The following is a 15,789-nucleotide window of genomic DNA, read 5'->3' on the forward strand; positions in this document are numbered from 1 at the left end:
CCACAGCACCCCTCAGACCCCCCCTGCCCACCCCCCAGACCACTGTTTGCACCCAGTCACCCCCCTAATCACCCATCAATCACTCCCTGTCACTATCTGTCAACGCTATGTTTTTTTTAGTCCCTAATTTGCCCCCTACTCCCTCCTGATCACCCCCCCACCCCTCAGATTGTCCCCAGACCCCCCCTCCCTGTGTACTGTATGCATCTATCCCCCCTGATCACCTGTCAATCACCCGTCAATCACCTGTCAATCACCCCGTCACTGCCACCCATCAATCAGCCCCTAACCTGCCCCTTGCGGGCAATCTGATCACCCACCCACACCAATAGATCGCCCGCAGGTCCGACATCAGATCACCTCCCAAGTGCAGTGTTTACATCTCTTCTCTCCTCTAAGCACCCACTAATTACCCATCAATCACCCACTATCACCACCTGTCACTGTTACCCATCAGATTAGACACTAATCTGCCCCTAGGGCACCCAATCACCCGCCCACACCTCAGAACGCCCTCAGACCCCAGCCCTGATCACCTCGCCAGTGCATTGCTTGCATCTATTTCCCCCCTCTAATCACACCTTGAGACACCCATCAATCACCTCCTGTCACCCCCTAGCACACCTACCCATCAGATCAGGCCCTAATTTGCCCCGTGTGGGCTTCTGATCACTCGGCCAAACCCTCAGATCCGTAGTTAGTGTATTTGGGAGAAGCAAAACATACAAAAAAATCCCTGCAGGTGCACCACAAACACCAAGCTCAAAGTCTAAATAATTAATCAGGGATATACCAAAGACACGGAAGATCAAAAATTGAAAAATTACTTTTTCTTTTTTATTTGCAAAAAGGTGCAGAAATATATGCATAAAATCTTTAATCACGTAAAAAGTGCTTATGATTGATAGAAAAAAGGCAACAACATCGATTTGTTTCGGGTTAGTAACCCTTCTTCAGGCCTTTAAATATATAGTGAACATCTACAAAATATAAAAAACACAATTAAAAACTGTAATACAATAGAAAGAACTGTAGTACAATCTAAATGGACAATTCCCCTTAAGAGTAAGAATAGGGGACACTTCCCCTTTAAGAACAAGTGTGGAAAATAGAGTAACTCATAGTAGCATACAGTGGACAGAAGGACACCAATTGACGTGAAAAAGTGAGGGAGTGAAACATGATGAAGATGAGAGTGCACTACAAGAAAAAAATTGTTTAAGAAGATGGAATAAAGAACAATACAATATTACACAAAATAGCCTATACCTGCACAGTTGGAATACAAGGTAGAAACTCATCTGGTCAAATATAAAGCCAGGGCAGACCACCTATAGATCAATGCAGGATCCAAATAAGCAAAAATAAATCCATTAAAAACGCTAACTAAATAACCTAAGCAGTCAAAATCAATTTATCTCCTTAAAAGACACCAGTAAATAGATATTTGATAATTACCACAAGATCAAACAAAGAGCCGCATGGAGACCGGACATCCAAACAGGGTGGTGGCTATTCAACAAATGAATAGGACTTAAATACCTGCAAAGCTGGAACTGAGCATGCTCCATAGAGAGCACACCTGAACTTAATCTGAACTAATGCAGAAAAAGGGACATGATGTAACTAACACACCATCCAATGAGCATGTATTATAGAAACAGATCAATGCTGCAACGTATGCATAATTGGACATGCGTAAACTCCGCAACAGTGCGGAAAGTATCCATTAACATACGTCTGACCTAATCCTGACAAAAATCCGTAACCTCTATACCCAATACGGAAGGCTATATAGGGATACTAAAGGGACATAAATAATAATGTCCACATCTAACGCAGAAATAGAATGCGCATAGTAACTGCCAATAATGTTATGAAAAAAATCAGGTAAAAAAGTCGAACACCCATCTCCAGTACTCCTTACCAAAAAGGTGATAGAAAAACTTTCACACCAATTAGCTAGAGAAGCTAGAAGAAAAGCTAGAAGAAAAGCTAGAAGAAAAGCTAGAAGAAAAGCTAGAAGAAAAGCTAGAAGAAAAGCTAGAAGAAAAGCTAGAAGAAAAGCTAGAAAAAAGCTAGGAAAAAAGCCAGAGAACAAGCCAGAAAGAAGCTAAGAGAAAAACGAAGGCTAGAAGAAAGCTAGAAGAAAGCTAGAAGAAAGCTAGAAGCTTTCTAGCTTTTTTCTAGCTTTTTTCTAGCCTTCGTTTTTCTCTTAGCTTCTTTCTGGCTTGTTCTCTGGCTTTTTCTAGCCTTCGCTTTTCTCTAAGCTTCATTCTGGCTTGTTCTCTGGCTTTTTCTAGCTTTTTTTTAGCTTTTTTTAGCTTTTTCTCTAGCTTTTCTTCTAGCTTTTCTTCTAGCTTTTCTTCTAGCTTTTCTTCTAGCTTTTCTTCTAGCTTTTCTTCTAGCTTCTCTAGCTAATTGGTGTGAAAGTTTTCCTATCACCTTTTTGGTAAGGAGTACTGGAGATAGGTGTTCGACTTTTTTACCTGATTTTTTTCATAACATTATTGGCAGTTACTATGCGCATTCTATTTCTGCGTTAGATGTGGACATTATTATTTATGTCTGTGGAGATATATTGAGGTGCTGATGATATTAAGGATAACAGGAACATATTCTTTCATTTTTTCTGCCAGAAGGGAGCAGGTTACCTTGAGTTGCTTGGGGCAAGGAAATGGGTGATTGTCTTGACCATATCAGGTGCTTTGAGTCTGTATGCAGTTCCTCTGAGAGTGCTAATGGGATTATCTGCCTGACTGTTTGAACTCAGGAGACGGCCCATTGTCTCAATACACAAAGCCAGAGGACCAGAGTCTGGAGACTAACACAGGAACGTTTGAAATGTACATGACAGGCTATTAGAAATGGGTGAAGTCCTGTTGATACCATTTTTTACCTGTGGAAATTAAATCATTAGTGGAGGTGCTATAGTACCCTTTTCATGTATGTGGATCTCTGGAAATCCCATCTATGTCTGAGAACTGAGACAGGAAAAAGCCGTAATCAAGTTTTCACCTGGAGTTGAAAGGCTCACTTCACAATCTTTGATGTATGGACTTTTACCTGGAAATGGAATATGTCTGAGATTTAATTAAAACCTAGTTCCTCCCCTCCCCAAGGAAGTTGCAGCCTACAGGCGTAGCTCAGAGTATAAAAAGCAGAGGCAAATGCCTAGTGACCGTCTTCTCTCGGAGGTAGCGAATAGCTAGGGAGGATCGCGACTCCTGGTCGAAACGGCGTCCTCCCGTCAAACAACGTTCTAACCTAAGCTGGTAACGTTCTTTTTCCCCCGTTTATTTTTACGCAAATATCCGTGTGTGTTATCTTTGTAACCTCTTATTTTTGTAACTTATCTTGTAACATTTTTACTTTGTTTTTTGTAATCTTTTTGTATATATTAAGTTCTGCACTGTTCTATGTTTTTCTAGCATATTAAATTATTATTTAATAAGTTTGACTTCTGCCGTACTAAACTAACACTCATAGCCTAGAAGAGACTGAAGTGTAACCGTGTATAAGTTCATGCCTAATTGTACGCTTGAGCAACACTACCGTATGAAATTGTAATTGCATTGTGTGTGGGGGCGTTTGTCATACATTGGCCTAAGCGCGCAGCTGACCCAACGTACGAACAACGCCAGTGCGAGTAGCGACAGCAGAGTGGCTAACAGTATCGTTCGGAACGACTGTTAGTGGGTCTTTGCTTCACGACAGTGTAAGATTGCAACTGTGTGTGTGTGTGGGTGCGTGGCGTTCCCGTATTTGGCCTAAGCGCAAAGCTGACCCAAATACGAAAACGCAGATTGCGTATTGAGCACTCGATAGCTGAGTGAACGTGTCTAGCAACGCTAGTGGTGGCAGTGGGAAGTGTTTGAGGGGTTCCAGCCTTGGTTGTAGCTTAAATAAGGCTGTTCCCCGCTTAATCTGGTCAAACCCGCAGTCGGGAACCGTATACGCAGGCGTGCCGCGGGCCGGTTCTTGACAATGTCCCTTTAGTATCCCTATATAGCCTTCCGTATTGGGTATAGAGGTTACGGATTTTTGTCAGGATTAGGTCAGACGTATGTTAATAGATACTTTCCGCACTGTTGCGGAGTTTACGCATGTCCAATTATGCATGCGTTGCAGCATTGATCTGTTTCTATAATACATGCTCATTGGATGGTGTGTTAGTTACATCATGTCCCTTTTTCTGCATTAGTTCAGATTAAGTTCAGGTGTGCTCTCTATGGAGCATGCTCAGTTCCAGCTTTGCAGGTATTTAAGTCCTATTCATTTGTTGAATAGCCACCACCCTGTTTGGATGTCCGGTCTCCATGCGGCTCTTTGTTTGATCTTGTGGTAATTATCAAATATCTATTTACTGGTGTCTTTTAAGGAGATAAATTGATTTTGACTGCTTAGGTTATTTAGTTAGCGTTTTTAATGGATTTATTTTTGCTTATTTGGATCCTGCATTGATCTATAGGTGGTCTGCCCTGGCTTTATATTTGACCAGATGAGTTTCTACCTTGTATTCCAACTGTGCAGGTATAGGCTATTTTGTGTAATATTGTATTGTTCATTATTCCATCTTCTTAAAGGACTTGCGAGGCCAAAATCCGGCCCCCAAATGTAAAAAAAGTTATCTACCTGTATGACTTTCTAAGGCACGGAGGACGCCGTCCGCGCCCTCCGTGCCGTTCCGCCGGGTCCCCGCCTCTCAATACGACCCCGAATGGCTCCCGACCCCACGGCCAGGGTCGGGCTCTGCTGCCTGTATAAAGATGGCCGCCGACCCTGGCCGCGGCTGCGCACTCCGCATGGCCGCTACTGCGGCTGCGCAGCACTAGGGCCAACCCCCCGATCCACGCAACAGGCTGTTTCCTGTAGCGTGGATCGGGGGGTTGGCCCTAGTGCTGCGCAGCCGCAGTAGCGGCCATGCGGAGTGCGCAGCCGCGGCCAGGGTCGGCGGCCATCTTTATACAGGCAGCAGAGCCCGACCCTGGCCGTGGGGTCGGGAGCCATTCGGGGTCGTATTGAGAGGCGGGGACCCGGCGGAACGGCACGGAGGGCGCGGACGGCGTCCTCCGTGCCTTAGAGTCATACAGGTAGATAACTTTTTTTACATTTGGGGGCCGGATTTTGGCCTCGCAAGTCCTTTAAACAATTTCCTTGTAGTGCACTTTCATCTTCATCATGTTTCACTCCCTCACTTTTTCACGTCAATTGGTGTCCTTCTGTCCACTGTATGCTACTATGAGTTACTCTATTTTCCACACTTGTTCTTAAAGGGGAAGTGTCCCCTATTCTTACTCTTAAGGGGAATTGTCCTTTTAGATTGTACTACAGTTCTTTCTATTGTATTACAGTTTTTAATTGTGTTTTTATATTTTGTAGATGTTCACTATATATTTAAAGGCCTGAAGAAGGGTTACTAACCCGAAACAAATCGATGTTGTTGCCTTTTTTTCTATCAATCATAAGCACTTTTTACGTGATTAAAGATTTTGTGTATATATTTCTGCACCTTTTTGCAAATAAAAAAGAAAAAGTAATTTTTTAATTTTTGATCTTCCGTGTCTTTGGTATATCCCTGATTAATTATTTAAACCCTCAGATCCCCCTCAGACCCCCTTCCGATCACCTCCCCAGTGCATTGATTGCATCTATTTTCCCCTCTAACCGCCCCCTGAGACACCCATCAATCACCTCCTGTCACCCCCCCCCCCTAGCACTCCTATCCCATCAGATCAGGCCCAATACATCCTGTCATCTAAGAGGCCACCCTGCTTATGACCGGTTCCACAAAATTTGCCCCCTCATAGACCACCTGTCATCAAAATTTTCAGATGCTTATACCCCTGAACAGTCATTTTGAGAAATTTGGTTTCCAGACTACTCACAGTTTTGGGCCCGTAAAATGCCAGGGCAGTATAGGAACCCCACAAGTGACCCCATTTTAGAAAGAAGACACCCCAAGGTATTCGGTTAGGTGTATGATGAGTTCATAGAAGATTTTATTTTTTGTCAAAAGTTAGCGGAAATTGGATTTTTATTGTTTTTTTCACAAAGTGTCAATTTTCACTAACTTGTGACAAAAAATAAAATCTATGAACTCACCATACCCCTAACGGAATACCTTGGGGTGTCTTCTTTCTAAAATGGGGTCACTTGTGGGGTTCCTATACTGCCCTGGCATTTTAGGGGCCCTAAACCATGAGGAGTAGTCTAGAAAACAAATGCCTCAAAATGACCTGTGAATAGGACGTTGGGCCCCTTAGCGCACCTAGGCTGCAAAAAAGTGTCACACATGTGGTATCGCCATACTCAGGAGAAGTAGTATAATGTGTTTTGGGGTGTATTTTTACACATACAGATGCTGGGTGGGAGAAATCTCTCTGTAAATGGACAATTGTGTGTAAAAAAAAAAAATCTAAAGATTGTCATTTACAGAGATATTTCTCCCACCCAGCATGGTTATATGTAAAAATACACCACAAAACACATTATACTACTTCTTCTGAGTACGGCGATACCACATGTGTGACACTTTTTTGCAGCCTAACTGTGCTAAGGGGCCTAAAGTCCAATGAGTACCTTTAGGATTTCACAGGTCATTTTGAGACATTTGGGTTCAAGACTACTCCTCACGGTTTAGGGCCCCTAAAATGCCAGGGCAGTATAGTAACCCCACAAGTGACCCCAATTTAGAAAGAAGACACCCCAAGGTATTCTGTTAGGTGTATGAGGAGTTCGTAGAAGATTTTATTTGTCACAAGTTAGCGGAAATTGATATGTATTGTTTTTTTTTTTTTCACAAAGTGTTATTTTCCGCTAACTTGTGACAAAATAAAATCTTCTATGAACTCACCGTACTACTAACGGAATACCTTGGGGTGTCTTCTTTCTAAAATGGGGTCATTTGTGGGGTTCCTATACTGCCCTGGCATTTTAGGGGCCCTAAACCGTGAGGAGTAGTCTAGAAAACAAATGCCTCAAAATGACCTGTGAATAGGACGTTGGGCCCCTTAGCGCACCTAGGCTGCAAAAAAGTGTCACATGTGGTATCGCCGTACTCAGAAGAAGTAGTATAATGTGTTTTGGGGTGTATTTTTATACATACCCATGCTGGGTGGGAGAAATCTCTCTGTAAATGGACAATTGTGTGTAAAAAAAAAATCAAATATTTGTCATTTACAGAGATATTTCTCCCACCCAGCATCTGTATGTGTAAAAATACACCCCAAAACACATTATACTACTTCTTCTGAGTACGGCGATACCACATGTGTGGCACTTTTTTGCACCCTAACTGCGCTAAGGGGCCCAAAGTCCAATGAGTACCTTTAGGATTTCACAGGTCATTTTGCGACATTTGGTTTCATGACTAATCCTCACGGTTTAGGGCCCCTAAAATGCCAGGGCAGTATAGGAACCCCACAAATGACCCCATTTTAGAAAGAAGACACCCCAAGGTATTCCGTTAGGAGTACGGTGAGTTCATAGAAGATTTTATTTTTTGTCACAAGTTAGCGGAAAATGACACTTTGTGAAAAAAAACAATTAAAATCAATTTCCGCTAACTTGTGACAAAAAAAAAAAACTTCTATGAACTCACCATACTCCTAACGGAATACCTTGGGGTGTCTTCTTTCTAAAATGGGGTCATTTGTGGGGTTCCTATACTGCCCTGGCATTTTAGGGGCCCTAAACCGTGAGGATTAGTCATGAAACCAAATGTCGCAAAATGACCTGTGAAATCCTAAAGGTACTCATTGGACTTTGGGCCCCTTAGCGCAGTTAGGGTGCAAAAAAGTGCCACACATGTGGTATCGCCGTACTCAGGAGAAGTAGTATAATGTGTTTTGGGGTGTATTTTTCCACATACAGATGCTGGGTGGGAAAAATATCTCTATAAATAGACAATTGTGTGTAAACAAAATTAAAAAAAATTGTCATTTACGGAGATATTTCTCCCACCCAGCATGGGTATGTGTAAAAATACACCCCAAAACACATTATACTACTTCTCCTGAGTACGGCAATACCACATGTGTGGCACTTTTTTGCAGCCTAACTGCGCTAAGGGGCCCAAAGTCCAATGAGCATCTTTAGGCTTTACAGGGTTGCTTACAATTAGGCACCCCCCAAAATGCCAGGACAGTGAACACACCCCACAAATTACCCCATTTTGGAAAGTAGACACTTCAAGGTATTCAGAGAGGAGCATAGTGAGTCCGTGGCAGATTTCATTTTTTTTTTGTCGCAAGTTAGAAGAAATGGAAACTTTTTTTTTTTTGTCACAAAGTGTCATTTTCCGCTAACTTGTGACAAAAAATAAAATCTTCTATGAACTCACCATGCCTCTCACTGAATACTTTGGGAGGTCTTCTTTCCAAAATGGGGTCATTTGGGGGGTATTTGTACTATCCTGGAATTTTAGCCCCTCATGAAACCTGACAGGTGCGCAGAAAAGTCAGAGATGCTTGAAAATGGGAAAATTCACTTTTGGCACCATAGTTTGTAAACGCTATAACTTACCAAATCCAATAAATATACACTGAATGGTTTTTGTTTTTTTTTTTATCAAAGACATGTAGCAGAATAACTTTCGCGCTCAAATGTATAGGAAATTTTACTTTATTTGAAAAATGTCAGCACAGAAAGTTAAAAAAGTCATTTTTTTGACAAAATTCATGTCTTTTTTGATGAATATAATAAAAAGTAAAACTCGCAGCAGCAATCAAATAGCACCAAAAGAAAGCTGTATTAGTGACAAGAAAAGGAGGTAAAATTCATTTAGGTGGTAGGTTGTATGAGCGAGCAATAAACCGTGAAAGCTGCAGTGGTCTGAATAGAGAAAAAGGCTCTGGTCCTTAAGGGGCGAAAAGACTGTGGTCCTCAAGTGGTTAAAGCGTACCAAAAAGAGCTGCAACCCTGTTAAAAGGCTAAAGGAGGTCACAATACCATTTCCTATATAAAATATGGGAACTGAATCACACAGAAAACACGGCAGGACAATTACTCTTGGGAGATAATCAGGATGCAAATGGACCCCACTAATAAAAAACGCAAATGGACCTTACTAACGGTCGCTGTAGTTTCCATCAATTTAGTTGTACCTTACATTTTCGGATTTACTAGCACTCGGGAGAAGTACAAGAAAAAGTACATATGGTCACAAAGATTTGGAGGTGGCTGCACAAATAAGGAGGAGGAACATTCAGGGTTGGATCACAAACCAAGGTTTGTAGTGGTAAAGGGCCCTTATCAAAAACCCTCTTCAAATGCAGATAAGGAGTTAGCCATAACTACTTCCTGCAGTAAGATATTCCATATATTGAACCACTCTCACTGTGAACTCACTCACCTTTCTAAATAATAGTTATAACAAATTCTACTGTAGATCTGCATTTAAGGAATGCTTGGATGCTTTCCTTGCATTGAAATACATTCATGGCAATAATACAAGCAGCAGCAGAGCTAATCCAGGGATTTTATCTGACTGCCACCTTGAGTGAAGAAGGAATGGTGTTCCCCTTGAAAAGGTTAGTTGCCCCAAGCCTTGCAAGTTTTTTTTTTTTGTTTTGTTTTGCCTTGCCCTGGATCAACTGGGATATGGGATATGCAGGACAGAAGTGTACCTAATGTTTATTTTTGTTTTTTTATTATTATTCTGGTTGGACTTGATAAACGGAAGTCTTTTTTCAACCAAATTATGTAACATTTTCACAAATTGTTCTCAGCACAGCACTAGAAATAAACAAACACATAGGAAAATAACAGATAAAGAGATAACAAGTAAAAAGCTATTGGTCAAAAAAAAAAAAAACATACCTTATATGTGCCATTTTCATTCTTCATATAAGAAACAAGAAAAATATCCACAGGCAAGAGGGCAGAGGTGATCAGAGCAATAGCAAGTGAACATATTGCCGTAATAGTTGAAATTACTTCACTTTCCTGGCGACTTTGGTATTTTCGAACATATACCCAGCAGAAACCCAGAATTGCCTGAAAAGAAAAAGGAAACTCATTTTACTTAGAGAAAACTAAAACACTAGAGAAAGCAACACCAAAACAAAATTTACAAACAACCGAAGGATGACTAGGAATGCAGAATCACAAATAATGGGTAAGCATTTGGAAAAGTTCCTTTCAGATATATGTGTTGTTATTATTTTTTTTGTGATCAGGTGCATGGTCACATGTCTGTAGTTAGCAGACTGATAACTTAATACATATGTTCTGTACTGAGCTGTACTTTGCTTTTTAAATCCAGCTTATGTATCAACTTTTATGGTCTTGTATAAAGACATTTTTCAGTTTTGCAAAACTGAAAGAAGAGAGAGGCTGCATACTGCTTACAACTAGTCAATTGGGCCTCAGTAGGCTATAACCAATACCCAAATCTCTTCTGGCTATGAGTAAATAGTGCCCAGCACTACCAATGTTACACCTATAGCTATATACACATGCTGGATAACAAGCACCCCCTAACATAGTTACAATATTTAGCTGCTACTATATTTTCTGCAGCAGGTCTCCTCCTGTCTGCCACCGAAGTAGGTAATTGGGGTGCCACCGACTGCAATGCCTATTGTGGCTATAGCAGCACCCAGTGGGTAATTTGGACACCCAATAAAAAGCAGAATTAGGTGACGGAGGGAGAGTTTATTAACAAAGGCAGCCCTGATATTGGTGAATATACATTGCAGCGTGAGAGGAGGTTTAGACAACAAAAATTAAAGGACAACTGAAGCAAGAAAGATATGGAGGCTACCATATACATTTCTTTTTAGGAAATGCCTGTTGCCTAGCTGTCCTGCTGATCTTTTCCCTCTAATACTTTTAGCCATAGACCCTGAAAAAGCATGCAGCAGATCAGGTGTTTCTGACATTGTGAAATCTGACAAGATTTGCTGCATGCTTGTTTCTGGTGTTATCCAGACAACTACAGTCAAATAGATCAGCTGGGCTGCCAGGCACCTGGTATCGTTTAAAAGGAAATAAATATGGCAGCCTCCATATACTTCTCACTTCAGTTGTCCTTTAAGACTGGGGACAGAAAACATAACATAGAATATGTCAGCAGTATGTCTCAGAGAAATGTAGGATCGAAGTTAATACTTGCCTATGGAGTTCCACAGGGTTCTGTACTATCACCATTACTCTTTGCAGTCTACATGCTCCCACTGGGCAAAATAATCCAGAACTATGGTTTAGGATACCATTGTTATGCAGATGACACACAACTGTTTCTGTCCTTCAAGCCTGGAACCCAAGACCCATCAGCATCCATAAATGCGTGTCTAGTGGATTTACAAAATTGGATGAACACCAGCTGGCTGAGGCTGAACTCTGACAAAACAGAGGTGTTGGTGGTAGGTGGTCCACACATGATGGATAAAGTTCAAAACGCTCACCACCTCAAACTAGCAATTGGGGGAGATACTGTACAGTATAAAGACTCTGTGCGAAACCTTGGGGTGATCCTGGATGGAAATCTAAAACTCAGACAGCAGGTATCAGCTGTCGTCAAGTCTTCCTTCTTCCATCTAAGAAATATAGCGAAAATCAAACACCTTATCCCAGCTGAAGACCTACCTGCCCTGGTTCACGCATTTGTATACTCCCGCCTAGACTACTGCAACGCCCTGTTAATCGGATCTACAGATAAGGTTCTGCGCCCCTTACAGCTAGTACAGAATGCTGCAGCCAGACTCCTAGCCAATGCCCCCCGCAGCTCACACATCACCCCAGTACTGCAAACTCTTCACTGGTTGCCAGTAAAATGGAGAATCAATTTTAAGATCTGCCTGCTGACATTCAAGGCTCTACACCACATGGGACCCAAATACATAGCGGATCTATTGGAACTTTATGCCCCTCCACGCACCCTCCGCTCTGCCAACAAGATGAAGCTGGTTATTCCCAGGATACACTTAACATTTGGTGCTCGGGCCTTTTCCTATGCAGCCCCTACTCTATGGAACTCACTTCCACAATCAGTACGAGAGGCTCCTTCTCTGGACAGCTTTAAAAAAAGGCTAAAAACTCACCTCTTTTCCCTAGCCTTTGAGACTGCATAATGCAGGGTCACAGCGCTTTGAGTCCCCAGGGAGAAAAGCGCTATATAAATATTATTGTTATTGTTGTTAATACAATACAATACCATTTCTATAGCGCTCTTCTCCCATAGGACTCAAAGCGCTTAGGCTCTCTCAGATTCAGTAATTGGTAGTAGGATGAAGTATTCACACAACAAAAGTTATATTTCTGTAAATGCCAAACTGAACAGGTGGGTTTTCAGTCTGGATTTAAAAACATGTCCAGGGATGGAGCTGTCCTGATCTGTTGAGGTAAGGAGTTCCAAAACGTAGGGGCAGCATTACAGAAGGCTCTGGGACCAAAAGTTTACAAGTAGACTCTGGGTATGACTAGATTATTAGAACCTGTGGATCTGAGAATGCGGGGATTGCTACGCAGCTGCAATATTTCTTTCATGTATCCAGGGCCCAGATTATTCAGTGATTTAAATGTCAGTAGGCCGATCTTGAATAGGACCCTCCATTCTATAGGTAGCCAGTGAATGGAGTGTAAGACTGGCGTTATGTGGCAGTGACAGGGTTGGTTGGTTAGCAGTCTGGCAGCAGTATTCTGTATCAGCTGTAGGCGGTACAAGTCCTTTTTTGGAAGGCCAGTGTAGAGAGCATTGCAGTAGTCCAGTCGGGAAGTAATGAAGGCATAAACTAAAGTTGGTAGATTTTCTGGGGGGGGGGGGGGATTAGGTGCTTGATTTTTGCGATGTTCTTAAGGTGAAAATAGGATGATTTCACCACAGCAGAGATGTGAGTTTGAAGTTTAAATCCCCATCAATTAGAACTCCCAGGCTACGCACATGATCGGAGCTGCGTAGATCCGTTCCTCCTATTCCCAGTGGTGAAGACTTCAAGTTAAAGGAATACTATTAAAGTATGCATTTATTTTGAAATGCTGTATGTTGTAGCACACAATAGGACAAGTACTAGGAGTAATTTGATTCCTCACACAGCTGTTCCTCTCAGCTGTAAAATCCCCCGTCAGTTTTGGCGTTAGTGTTGGATACAAAATGTATCTAAATACTGGGCTCCCAGAGGGCTAGACCACGTCTTTGCACAGGGGAGTTGCTATCAACTCCTCAGTTTATACTTTAAATTATCACCTTGCTGAAAGAATCTTGTTGATATGGTGGTAAGGGGTTAAAGATTCTAGCAATGTGTGTTTATTATCTTTGCTTCTCTTGACTGATAAAGATACTAATAATGCTAATTGTAGACAGTGGTCTGCCCCTCTCGGCAGCTTGTAAAGTGGATGCAGCCTGGAGTGAATCACCTCAAGCAGGCAGCCAGTCTGAGTGTAAACAAAGACGAGTGTTATAGCTTGTTATATTCCAGCAATATTCCAGCTAATTTAGTTATCTGTTACCACCTCAGATCAGCCTATTTCTCCTCAGGTCTCCTGCATGCTGTGAGTGACACAGTAAAATCTATTTGTGAGCTGTGTGACAGAGTAACCAAGCAGCTCAGGATGACCCAAACTACTATGAGCTGTGTGAGAAATGAATTTTTAAGCAGGGATAGTGAGAGAGAGACCTGGGTGAATAAATAAGGTGGTAATGTGTACACTAATATAGAGTATTAAAAAAAAAGTTGTTTCAATCGATAGTATTCCTTTAAGTTGTTTTGTTGTCATGCGCTGCCCTCCGATCAGAAGGACTTCAGATTTGTCTGCATTTAGTTTCAGCCAGTTGTCATTCATCCATTGCTGTAGTTCACGTAAGCAGGCGTTAAATAACTTTGGGACAAGCTAGTGGTTGTCAGTAGGGCTAGACAGAAAGATGTGCAGTCCAATGTATCTAACTGGAGAAATGCATTAAAGAGGAACAGTAACTAAGGATTGAACTTCATCCCTATTAGTAGCCGATACCCCCTTTCCCGTGAAAAATCTTTACCTTTTCTCAAACGGATCATCTGGGGGCTTTGTATGGCTAATATTGTGGTGAAACCCCTCCCACAGTGTGATGTCAGCACCTAGGTCCTGACAGTTTGCCATCTGTGAACCTTGTTGCATTGTGGGAAATAACAGCTGTTTCCAACTACCAAGCAACCAGTATCTCCCTCTGTGCATGTGTATATCTTGGAAAGAAAAAAAATAAAAAATGAACAACCTTGTAGACTATCACGTTATTTAAGTGACCCTGAGATGGGGCCACAGGAATAAAAATATACATACCTGGGTTTTCCTTGTACCTCTAGCCTGATCGTTCCGACGCCGTCCTCTTCTGACTTCCTATTCGCCTGCAATTGGCCCTGGAAAGTCCTCCAGTCTGGGGCCAAGTGTGCATGCACAGCCCAGCCACACGTACTTCCACATTGCCTGGAGCGCTCTGTGCTGGCGCAACGCTCCCGCAGACGGGAACTAGACAGGGGAGCAGACTGTGCATGCACAGACTGGCCCTGACTGACGGATTTTCCAGGGTCAGTAGATGGCGAACGGGACGTCAGAAGAGGACAGTCTGGGAGCGGTAAGGCCGAAAGGGGCTGGTGGAACCCCAGGTATGTATATTTTATTCCTGTAGACCCATCTCAGGTACACTTCAAGGGGTGTATTTATAAATAAAGGCAGTTGGTGCTGTCTGTCTTTTTTTTTCATGTCTGCCAGTAGTAAAGATGATTACATGCAGGCTCATCGTGGATCAAATATGAACAAAATTACATGGTGAATATCAACCATTACTTAAACTCTCTATTTTTTAACTTCTCACTTTGCAATGTATCGATTTCTCCTTTTTGCTACAGTTCCTCTTTAACCACTTAAAGAGACTCCGTAACAAAAATTGCATCCTGTTTTTTATCATCCTACAAGTTCCAAAAGCTATTCTAATGTGTCCTGGCTTACTGCAGCACGTTCTACTATCACCATCTCTGTAATAAATCAACTTATCTCTCTCTTGTCAGACTTGTCAGCCTGTGTCTGGAAGGCTGCCAAGTTCTTCAGTGTTGTGGTTCTGTGATGCATCTCCCCCCTCCAGGCCCCTCTCTGCACACTGCCTGTGTGTTATTTAGATTAGTGCAGCTTCTCTCTGCTCTATTATCTTTTACAAGCTGGATAAATCCTCCTCTGAGCTGGCTGGGCTTTCACATACTGAGGAATTATACAGGCAGAGCTGTCTGCAATCTGCAGGAAGAAACAGCCTGACACTTCAGTGGAAGATAGCTGCAGAGGGAAAGAAACACACAAATGATCTCTTGAGATTCAAAAGGAAGGGTGTATACAGCCTGCTTGTGTATGGATGTATTTTTCTATGTGTGGACATACTGTACATCAACCTACTTCCTGTTTTGGTGGCCATTTTGTTTGTTTATAAACAAACTTTTAAAAACTGTTTTTAACCACTTTTAATGCGGCGAGGAGTGGCGAAATTGTGTCAGAGGGTAATAGGAGTTGTCCCCTAACGCACTGGTATGTTTACTTTTGTGCGGTTTTAACAATACAGATTCTCTTTAAGGGCTCTTTCACATCAGACAACGCGTGCAGGAGCCGTTCTCCTGCACGCGTTGTCTGCCTGCGGCGTGTCGTCGGGTATCTGCGGTGCGACGCAATCAGCGGCGGTAGCTGGTAATTAAACCCGACGGAAAACTCCGGCTCGCATGTGCGTTGGACGAAAAACTGCGCCCAGGTGCGTCGGAACCGCAACGCATCGAAACGCAGCGTGGGGTGTGAAAGGTAAAATGAAAATCTATGGACTTTCAATGTACCTTG

The 15,789-nt window shown here is 42.3% G+C and overlaps 1 protein-coding gene across 1 annotated transcript in view; it reads right to left on the minus strand.

Annotated features, from left to right (window-relative positions):
* Positions 1 to 15,789, minus strand: part of LMBRD1 (LMBR1 domain containing 1) — a 289,978-nt gene that overhangs the window by 255,948 nt on the left and 18,241 nt on the right. Inside the window, exon 2 of the mRNA XM_068281447.1 lies at positions 9,823 to 9,999. Coding sequence (XP_068137548.1) covers positions 9,823 to 9,999 — 177 coding nt within the window. The remainder of the gene's footprint in view (positions 1 to 9,822; positions 10,000 to 15,789) is intronic.

The sequence above is a fragment of the Hyperolius riggenbachi genome, chromosome 4, assembly GCF_040937935.1.
Source record: "Hyperolius riggenbachi isolate aHypRig1 chromosome 4, aHypRig1.pri, whole genome shotgun sequence".
Classification (NCBI taxonomy): Eukaryota; Metazoa; Chordata; class Amphibia; order Anura; family Hyperoliidae; genus Hyperolius; species Hyperolius riggenbachi.